Source organism: Neomonachus schauinslandi, unplaced genomic scaffold (genome assembly GCF_002201575.2).
Source record: "Neomonachus schauinslandi unplaced genomic scaffold, ASM220157v2 HiC_scaffold_84, whole genome shotgun sequence".
In the NCBI taxonomy this organism is placed as follows: Eukaryota; Metazoa; Chordata; class Mammalia; order Carnivora; family Phocidae; genus Neomonachus; species Neomonachus schauinslandi.
Genome location: NW_025408786.1, coordinates 8,147 through 19,382, shown reverse-complemented (window position 1 = coordinate 19,382; position 11,236 = coordinate 8,147). Strand labels below are relative to the sequence as shown.

The following is an 11,236-nucleotide window of genomic DNA, read 5'->3' as shown; positions in this document are numbered from 1 at the left end:
CCAGCGGGGCCTGATGTAACAACTTACCCTTCACTTTTGAAGGGAAATCTAGATATGTCCCATGCCACCGGCCCCTAGAAATTTCACTGAGGTGGAAGACTCCTGATTTTTTTCTCAGATTTGCTTTCCACCTCTGACATGCAACTGTCTTACCAGTTAGGCTGCAGTATTGCTACTTCTTGCACACTAGGTTCAGTCAGAATAATGTCATCAGTGGAATGGGCCAAAGCGATATCTTGTGGAAGGAAGAGTTGATCAAGATCCCCCCAAACTAAATTACGAGGTAGGGCTGGAGAGTTGCTGTACCCCAAGAGGGGACCGTGAAGGTGTATTGCTGGCCTTGCCAGCTGAAAGCAAGCTGCTTCTGGTGGCCCTTATTGGCCAGGGTGGAGAGAACCGTATCTGCCAGTTCAGCAGCTGCGTACCGGGTGCCAGGATTTACGTGAATTTGCTCAAGCAATAGAACCACAGTAGCTACAGCAGGAGTTACACTCCCCAGCTGCTTAAGCTTCTGATAAACCATTGCTGTTCTCCAAGATCTGTCTGTCTTCTGCACAGGCCAGATAGCTTAGTCGAACTGGATTCTCTCTCCAGTCCTTATTGGTGGTATTGACTCTGCAGTGCTTTCTGGGTTGTGGTATTTATTCCTTCTGGTTTACTATTTTCCTAGGTAGTGGCAGTTCTAGTGGCTTCCAGTCGGCCTTTCCTGCCATAATCGCCCTGACTCCACAGGTCAGGGAGCCAGTGTGGGGATTCTGCTAGTTGCTGATTATGTGTGTTTTAGTCATGCATTCTGGAACTGGGGAAATAAGCACAGGATGGGTTTGGGACCCACTGGGCCCCCTGTGAGTGAGGAGAACCTGAGCCGAAGCTCCATTGACCAGCTGACCTCCATAGCTCCCTACTTTGACTGGTAGACCACCGTGATGTTTTGGGTCTCCTGGATTCAGTGTCAGTTCAGAGCCAGTGTCCAGTAGTTCCTGAGAGGTCTGATGATTTTCCTTTTGCACAATGCCCAGTTACCCTGGTAAATGACCTTAGGTCCTGTTGGGGAAGGATGGGAGAAAGATTAAGAGTATACCTTTTTGGCAGTGTATCAGGGTTCTACCTGAAGGGGACCCGTCCTCCCCTTCATGTAAGGGGTTGAGTCTGTAATAAGGCTCAAGTTTGGGAATTGATTGAGGGCCCATGACACCGTTTTGTTCATTTAACCTAGAACTTTTCTGCTTATGCAGATGTAGTAAAAATTTAGTGGTAGGCTTCCTCTCTTTTTATTTCTAGGAGCACCGTGATCAGCGAACCAATGCCTTAGGTCTGTGCAAGTCACACTTTTCTGATTGCTTCTTTGACTTTGCTGTTCATTATGTAAAAGGAATATCAAGTAGCTGTAATGCAGTAGTTCTGGTGAAAAACTATGGGGAGTATACACTGAGGCATGGCAGCACCTTTTGTCAGCTTGATTTTGATTACACACTGATGCTAGCTGTATTCCTGCAGTGGTAGTCTTTATTGTATTGCATTTTGTGTTTCCTTCCTTGGGTTCAAGTGATTGAGGTTCTCAAGGAAAAGGTTGCTTTCAGCATAATGAGGCAGATTGTTTTGTTTGATAATTGGCAGTGATGGGTTTATGCCCAAACTATCCTGTGATCTTGTTTTCCCATCTTCTTCTGTTTCTGTCTTGAGTCAGTAGGAACAGCAACAACAACACGTTCAAGTGAATAGAATGCATGAGCAGTAGATGTTTGTTGAGGCTTGTCATTAAGACAATAGAGAGTTACTAACAGGAGCTTTTCTGTTTCTCTCCAGAGAGGTACTGGTAAACTATATCCATTACTAATCAGGGTGTGAGACACTTAGTAGGGGATTAATACATATTTAATAAAGAAAGGAAGGAACAGAGGAAGGGAGGGAGAAAAGGGAAAGGAAAGAAGACCCAAATCTTCTATTTTTATTTTTGTTTCTCTCATTTAAGAAGATCAGTCATGTGTACTGTGCTAGATTTCTCAGAAACTAGAGATGCTGACTTTGACCAGACTTCTGCTGCCTCTAGTTTCTGTCTCTCGTTCCGTTATACACCTTATCTTATGGTGGGTGGGTCAGAAAGAGGACTAAAAATTAAATGGGATGTATTTGTGTTAGTCAGGTCATGGGATAGAATAGTAGAGATCTGTCAACTCCAGATCCATTTTGCAAAAATAGGCTGCTTATTGCAGACTAAAAAATAATTACAGATACATTTTAATGAGGTCAATACTGTTATTTAGCAGTGATATCATCTTCATAGAGGCCTGCGGAAAAGTCTAGGACTAAGGGAACTAGAGTTATTTTTTTTTTTTTGGAGATTATCTGGAATTTGTAGAGCTCCTTCTGTTCTGTGGAAGGGCCCTGCTAGGGATGCTGCCACGTGCTGTTTGCCCTGTGCGGGTGGTCCTCTGCCTCTTTCTTGTTCCATCTTCTTTCCCCCCACAGCCATTTTCTTTTAAACAAAACAACATAGCAGTAGATATGTAAGATAGGCGAGTGAATTCCTTTATTCAATAGAAAGTACTGGCATTTTGGCTGAAAAATATTTTCAAGGAAAATTTTTTAGGAATGTGTAATTGGTGGGAGAATTGAACATGAAGTGATAACACATATATAAGATACAAGAAAGCAAGAACAGATTGCTACTTTATCAGCTGTCATGGCTATTTGCCACTCCGACTTGTGAGTGGGGGCATCAAAATTCAGCATCTATATGTGGTAAATAAACCAATAATAATAGCTGGCAGTGTTTTCACCAGCCCTTCCCAGCCTGATCCAACGATGCAGCAGGTACATGTTTGAGAGCCGTGAGAACGGATATGCGGAGAACACCACCAGCCTGTGCGTGTCTTTTCATTTATTTATAATTTCATCTTGTTTAATGGCATTTCTTTTAACGACTTTTCTTTGAGCCCATGCTAACTTTTAAATACAATCTAAGCTTTATTTTTACATTTTGTTGTTAAGTATAAAAGTGGAACAAAAATGTTTTACCTATGAGGCTTGAAACTTTTTAGAAGGTGTTGAGGCAGTTCATCCTGGTGTATGGGTTGTCGTAGGGAATACTTTTATTTCTGAATTAAATTTGCCAAACTTTTTTTTTTTTTTTTAATGTTACAGAAGCCAAGGCTGCTCCAAGAGATTGTTTCATTGATGTGAATTCTAAAGGTGACAGATTTGGCAATTGTGGTTTCTCTGGCAATGAATACAAGAAGTGTGCCACTGGGTAAGTGGAGGCAAGGTTGTGAAGGAACATGAAAGATTGTAAGACCAGTAGTCTCTAGTATCTTTTATAACTCCTTGCGCCTTCTCACTTTCTCCCCCTTTAATACTGCACTTTTCAAACTTAAACTTTTATAACAGAAGACTTCAGAGAGACTCTGAAAAGAACTAGTAAAATAATTTATTCCTTTTGATGTTAACTGTCTAAAATTTAATAGATTTTAGAATCTTTGTTTTTCCTTATTCTACAATAAGAACCTCAAATAAACACTCTTCCTCTTCTTTTTTTCATTAAAAGATTATGCTGGTAAATGTGGAGGTAAAGGTACCTGCAGTCTTCATTCTGGATGTTGTTATGTTCTTCTTGCTGTATATAATTTTAAAGTGACAGATTAAAACCTTTCTTGTTTCTGTAACATTTGTTTATGGTAAAAATTAATAATTATTAAAAAATTATAAATGAGAAAAAAGTCATCCATAATCTCAATGGGTATATATTTACTAATTTCAATGTATTTCTTCCCCTTTTTTTGTCTCTATGCACTATACAGACACACACTGATATTTTGTATAATTGGAATTAATCTGAAATACTGTGCATCTTTTCGGCCTGCTCGACTTCCTACTTTGCCAATTAGTCTGAGCAACTGTAGTGAAACCATGTTTGCTAAGAAGAAATAACAATAGTGATCTCCGTGTTGTACAATCCCACTGACATTTTTTAGGTCTTCATGCTACTTGACTTTTCAGTAGCGTTCAACTATGTTGACCGTTTTGTCCTTGAAGAAACCCCTTTCCTTGGCTTCTGTGTGGAAATTTCTTCTAGTATTCTTTTCTGTTTCCAGTTGCTCTTTGAATGTGTTTATTTGTAGGCTCCTCTTTCTCTTCTCAGCCATTAAATGGCGTGAGACACCAGCTATGCTGGCCTGCATGTGGTCTTCTGCCACAGGGCCTCTGTGTGTACTGTTCCTTCTGGCTGGCATGTTCTCCACTCCTCCAGATCTTAGTTTCAAAGACTTCCTCAACTTAACAGAACCAGATGCCCTCTTATAGGTGTTCTTACTGCTGTGTACTTTCTCCCCCTTAATATTAGCCAATTTATTTTGTTCTAATTCTTTAACAATTGGTTATTAATATACGGTGTATTTCACAGGATATTCAGAATTTACCTTTCCTGATATATAAAACAGAGTAGATGGAGGGAAAATGAAAAAAAAAACCAAGAAAATATTTCAAAAGGGGATATGAACATGACTTTCGATATCTATCTTGTATAGTTTTAAAAATAGTTGTAGATATAAGTTCTTTTGCATTTATATAGCACTTTTTTGGGGGGAAATCACATTATTATTCTTAATAAATTTTTAGTATATTTAACTTCCATGGGAAGGTTTCATGTCCAAACCACTGCCCTTGTAAGAACAATCATTTAAAAATGATATTATGGGGGCATGTGGGTGGCTCAGTTGGTTAAGCAACTGCCTTCGGCTCACGTCATGATCCCGGGGTTCTGGGATCGAGTTCCACATCAGGCTCCCCCTGCGCTGCGGGGAACCTGCTTCTCCCTCTGCCTCTGCCTGCCACTCCCCTCTGCTTGTGCTCTCTCTCTCTCTCTGTCAAATAAAGAAATAGAATCTTTAAAAGAAAAATTAAAAAAATTAAAAAAATAAAAATGATATTATCTTAGAATAAGATAGAGATTTTAAGGGATAATTTTCCATGTAAAAAGAAGATTGAATACAAAACCAGTTCTAAGCATAGAATTTTCATGATTCTTTTATAGTATTTAGGTAAGACCCAGGAGGGCTCTGTTCTGCACTTTGGGGAGATTGGACTGATCTTGGTTAACATAATTTGTCTAAATTAAAATGAGAAAAGTAGGAACATCAATGTTGAAGGAAGGATGAACTTTGAAAAATTCTATGCTGCTTTTTCATTGAATTTGGTATGTTGTGTCTTCTTTATCATTCAGTTCATAATATTTTAAAATTTATATTGTGGTGTCTCCTGTCACTCTTGGTTTATTGAAAGTATATTGCTTAATTTCCAGATATTTGGGAGTATTCTGGTTATCTGGTTGTTTTTGGTTTCTAGTTTAATTCCATTGAGAACATACTCTATGACTTTAATTCTTTGCAGTTTCTTGAGATGTGAATCATTGCCTAGCATATAGCAGTTTTGGTGAATGTCTATGTACAAGTGAAAAAAAAGTGTATTCTATAGTTATTAGATTACATTATTCTATAAGTGTCAAATTAACAGTCTTATTCAAATTTCCTATATCTTTGGGTTGTATGTGTGTGTTTTATGTTTGTCCTTAAATTTCTGAGAGAAGTATGTTAAAATCTTCAGCTATGATTATAAAGTTGTCTATTTTTCTTTTTAGTTCTATGAATTTTTTTGCTGTATAGCTTTTGAATTTGTGTTATTAAGTGCTTATGTTACTAGGTGCATCCACATTTAGGATGATTATGTCTCCCAGATGAATTGACCCTTTTATTATTCCCAGATTTTCTTCTTTATCTTTGGAATATTCCTTTGTAGCATTTTTTACAGTTTCATTGTTTATATGACTGTTTGGTGGTCACCCTTCATCCGTCAACTGTAAAGTTTAGTGACATGTTTTATCTTTTGTGTTTAGCATAATATTTGGCATATAAAAGTACCTATTAAATATTTGTCGAATGAATGCAGGAACGGATGATATAGCTAATGGGTGGAGAATTAGAGTAACTGATAAAATGAACTGAGCTAAGATCTTGGGATAAGTGGATTAATGCAGACTTGGAGAGAGCTTGCTAAGACATATCTGATTGTTGTCTTTAGCCTGGTTCTGTTCCCATGTTTTTATGAGTAACTTAATGAAATGATAGAAACTACACTTAAGAAACTTATAAATTACTGGGTAGCTGATTTGAAAAACACTTTATAATAGTAGTATAGTATTAATATAGTCATTAGGAATACACATCTGAAGTCAGACTCTGGGTTTGAATACTGCTTCAGCCACTTCACATCTCTGAGACTTTAGACAAGTTGCCTCACTTTTCTCTTTTTTCCCCTCTGTACTTCATTTTTCTGTAAAATAGGGATAATAATGGTACCTATTTCCAGTTGTTGCTTTGAAGACTGAATGTGTTGATGGATGTTAGGACTAAGAAGAGTGCCTGGTCATTGTAGAACTCATCATTATCATTGTTGTCATCTTTGCTATCATTATAATCATCCTCATCATGGAAAATGTATAAAATCTAGAAAAATCTAAAGAAAGTGATATTTATGGTCCTGCCATCCAGAGATACTTCCTTAAATTTTTGTTATATTTCTTTCTTATGTATTCATAAACATTTGTGCATCATACATGTATGTACATACATATGTGTACTCAGAGATCCACACAGTCTGGTTTATACTATTTTATAAATTCATATACTTACTTTCCACTATATTAAGAGCGTTTATAGGATGTAACCAGCTTCGTTTAATCATTTCCTTATTTTAGAAATTCAAGGTTTGTAGTAAATTGCTATTTTAAATAGGGTTGTGATATATACAGCTTAAGTATTTGTTTATTTCTCTGCTTATTTTCTTAATAGATTTTTCTCAAAAAGTATGGATAAGTGTTAAGGCTCCTCATGGCTACTTCCAAATTGACCTTCAAAACATTTAATTGATTTATGTTTCCACTGTCCCCTCACCAATGCTGAGTGTTATCTTAAAAGATACAGTTGACCTTTGAACAACATGAGGGTTAGAGGTGCCAACTTCCCATGCAGTGAAAAATTCACTTATAACTTTTGGCTCCCCCAGAACTTAACTACTAATAGCCTACTATTGACAAGAAGCCTTACTGATAACAAAACAGTTGATTAACACATATTTTGTATGTTACATGTATTATATACTCTGTTCTTACAATAAAGTAGGCTAGAGAAAAGAAAATGTTATTAAGAAAATCATAAGGAAGAGAAAATATATTTATAGTCCTGCGAAAAATCCATGTGTTAAGTGGACCCATGCAGTTCAAACCTGTGTTGTTCTGGGGTTATCTGGACTTTTCCAATTTGTTATATCAAATAGATATTTCATTTTTATTTTAAATGAATTTGTAAATAATTATTTAAGCTTGTTGTTGTTCAAAACATGTTTAAAGGGATATACAGAAAAATTCTGGCTTCTACTCTGATCCTTTTTCCCTGTTCCCACCAGAACAGGTGTGTGTTCTTTTAGCAAAAATTTTTGTGTCTTTCCAGCGTCTTTGTGCAAATGCCTAGTTTTATTCCCCATTGTCTTCCACCCCCGTCGTGCATACCGCAGACAGTGTTGTGCAGATCATATTGTTGTGTGAAAGAGCTGTCTTGTCTTTCAGTATATAAATGGTGTCATCTTTTTTTAAACTTTTTAAATGACAAATTTCAATTATACAGAGGAATAGAAGGAATAGTATGATGAAACCCATATGTCCTAGATTAAAACATTGTTAATAATTTATCATATTTACTTTGTCTAGACTTTGCTGAACCATTTTTAAGTAAATTATAGGCATTATGATATTCACTCCTAAATTCTTTAGTATTCATCTCCAACATATAAGGCCATTCACAATAGCAGTTTCATACCTATCAAAATTAACAATTTCCTAATATCATGTAATACCTGGTCAATATTAAAGTTTCTCCAATTGTCCTTAAATTGTGTTTCATAGCTGTTTTTTTCCACATCAGGATTCCATCAAGGATCACACATTGCATTTAGTTGTTGTGTCACTTAAGTCACTTTTAATCTAAAATAGTCTTCTTCATTTATTTTTTTCTTTTCAATGATAGTGACCTAAGGAAATAACTGGGCCAGTGGTCTTTTAGAATGGCCCATGTTCTGGATTTGTTAGTTTCTTCTCAGTGTTGCTTAACTTGTGTCTCTATCCCCTGATTTCTCTATAAATCAGAAGTTAAATATAAAGTCTTAATTAGATTCAGATAAAACATTTTAGGGAAGAATACTTCATAACTGGTACATTATGTCAAGGAGGCACATAATTCTGGGTTGTTCGTTTTATTAGTGATACTAGGTGGCGATGACCAGATCTTGCAACTGTAGGGTTATGTTTTTCCCGTTACAACTATCAGATAATATGTGGAGGAGTGATGATTTTATACCATATGAATAGCCAGTTTCCCACCAATGTTTCACCTTGCAGTTTTAGCATGCATTGATGATCCTTGCCAGAAGCAATTATTATATTGAGGCTTGCAGTAGAATTTTCCTTTGTAATATAATAGTGAACATCTCTTAGCTTTGTTGGCTGCTTGCATTCCTTATTTTATGAATTGTCTTTTTTATATCTTTGCTAATTTTTTTCTGTGGAAGTGGTTTTTTTTTCTTATTGATTTGTAACAGCTTTTTATATATTGAGTATTTTCCTTTTACTCTTTAATATGTCACTAACACTACACATGAAACTCTAAGTATATCATAGCAACATGAATTTTGGTAGGCTCCAACAGATGTTAACTTAGGTCTGCTTTATGCTATGTTTTGTTTTAGAGGTTTTCATATCTAATTTCAACTAACTATGTGAGATAGACATTATTATTTATCTCTTGTTTTTCAGATGAAGGAACTGAAACCCAGAAAGTGTAAGCACTTTATTCAAGTTAACTAGTGAATAAATGGTGGCATAAGAATAAATGTAAAGTTGAGACAAAATCACTAACTCTTGAGTGCAGGATGGAGGGAAGAGGAGACTTAACAGTATATGCAAAAAGTAAATAGGGGTTTTAGCTAGTGATTAGTTCAAGGGCATCAGCAATGTAATGTAGTTACCATAAAAGCTCCTGTAACCTTGGGCCTAATAGTAGTACAGTATCTAACATAAAGGAAATGTGAGCTCCATTTTATTCTTTGCTTGTCAGGCTATAACTGAAATTTCATGCCCTACTCTGAGTACTGTGCTTCAAGAGGCAGTGAGACAGACTGGAACATATTTAGAGGGGAACTTCCTTGTTCCATGAGAAAGGATTGTAAGGTATTGCTCTGTCGAAGTAAGTATTTAGGAACTACATGATAATTGGCTGCCATGTGGAAGAAGGAGAAGACATTAGCTGTGTGATCTCATGTGGAAAGTCTGGGACCAATGAGGAAAAGTTATAAGGAGATAGATTTTTAACTCAAGAAGTAAAATAGTTTTATGATATCTAGAATGAAAATTTTAGGGAGTGGTGAGTTAGAGAATTAGGTGAGTTGAAGGAAAATAATATCATATATCACTTGGCAGTGATACCATAGAGGAGATTCAAGTGTAGGGTAGGTGCTTGGATCACAAGACAGCCAAGTAGAAAATTTCAATATAGCATCATAAGAGTTGATGTTAGTGGTATTTAGTGTGTTATGAATGGTTATAGGAAGGGCATTTAGCTAACACAGCCTTGGTGATAGGAATTATAGTCAGGCAAGCCTTCATAATGCTTGTTATAATGCTGAATCAGTGAATTGAATTAGTGAATTAATGAATTGAGTCTTAAAGTAACTAAGAGAACCCAAGCTGAGAAGGGTGGAGTCTTTTCTTAGTTATTTTACAATACAGAATCTAATTTTCTCCTTACTGTAACTCTATAAGAAGTCACAACTGAACTTTAGTATAGGCTTATTATTTTCTGTGTGAAAGCATTTATAAAATTATATTTATAAACAACTTTTTCCTTAGACTTTTTTGAGCCCTAGACAGATAGTAAAGAGAGATTAGGTGTGGGGAAGGAAGGAGCATGAACACTACCTGGTACCCTACTAATCCCATCTTAGCATCCACTTATCTCTGCCATATTTGAAGAGAACTGCTTTGATGTGTTTGCTCTCATATGCTTTCTCTGTTGAGATTCCCTTCAACTAAATATCAGTAAACTTTCCTTATGTATCCAAATATGTAATTTTCCTTTTGTATCTACACTGGGTGCATTTTATGTTTGCGTTATTCCTCTATCTTTATAGGAATGCATTGTGTGGAAAGCTTCAGTGTGAGAATGTACAGGACATGCCTGTATTTGGAATCGTTCCTGCTATTATTCAGACTCCCAGTAAAGGCACCAAATGTTGGGGTGTGGATTTCCAGCTAGGATCCGATGTTCCAGATCCTGGGATGGTGAATGAAGGCACAAGATGTGACAATGGAAAGGTAATCAAAGTGTTTTCTCTTTATGAAGTAAAATTTAAAAAATTAAAAGACCCTTATACAAAGTAAGTAGTTGTTCTTTTCTGATTTATAAAAGAAATCTATATTTATTATAGAGATTTTGGAAAATACAAAGCCACCAAGGACAAAATTAAGAATGATTGTTATTCTACTATCCAGATTTCACTGGCAGTCATCTATTTTTTTTTACACTATTATTTTTTTTATTCTTATGTTAATCCCCATACATTACATCATTAGTTTTAGATGTAGTGTTCCATAATTCATTGTTTGTGCATAACACCCAGTGCTCCACGCAGAATGTGCCATCCTCAGTACCCACCACCAGGCTAACCCATCCTCCTACCCGCCTCCCCTCTAGAACCCTCAGTTTGTTTTTCAGAGTCCATCGTCTCTCATGGTTCGTCTACCCCTCCGATTTCCCCCGCTTCATTCTTCCCCTCCCGCTACCTTCTTCTTCTTCTTCTTTTTTTTTTTCTTAACATATATTGCATTACTTGTTTCAGAGGTACAGATCTGTGATTCAACAGTCTTGCACAATTCACAGCGCTTACCAGAGCACATACCCTCCCCAGTGTCTATCACCCAGTCACCCCATCCCTTCCACCCCACCCCCCACTCCAGCAACCCTCAGTTTGTTTCCTGAGATTAAGAATTCCTCATATCAGTGAGATCATATGATACATGTCTTTCTCTGTTTGACTTATTTTGCTCAACATAATACCCTCCAGTTCCATCCACATCGTTGCAAATGGCAAGATCTCATTCCTTTTGATGGCTGCATAGTATTCATTGTATATCTAT

The 11,236-nt window shown here is 36.5% G+C and overlaps 1 protein-coding gene across 1 annotated transcript; it reads left to right on the top strand.

The window, feature by feature from the left end:
• Positions 1-1,011: 1,011 nt before the first annotated feature.
• Positions 1,012-10,414, top strand: LOC123323632 (disintegrin and metalloproteinase domain-containing protein 9-like; the record flags this gene model as incomplete). The annotated part of the gene is made up of 3 exons (XM_044912073.1): positions 1,012-1,027; positions 3,145-3,250; positions 10,231-10,414. Coding segments are annotated over exons 1-3 (306 nt in total), but the record flags the coding sequence as incomplete, so codon positions are not given.
• Between the last annotated feature and the right edge of the window lie 822 nt (positions 10,415-11,236).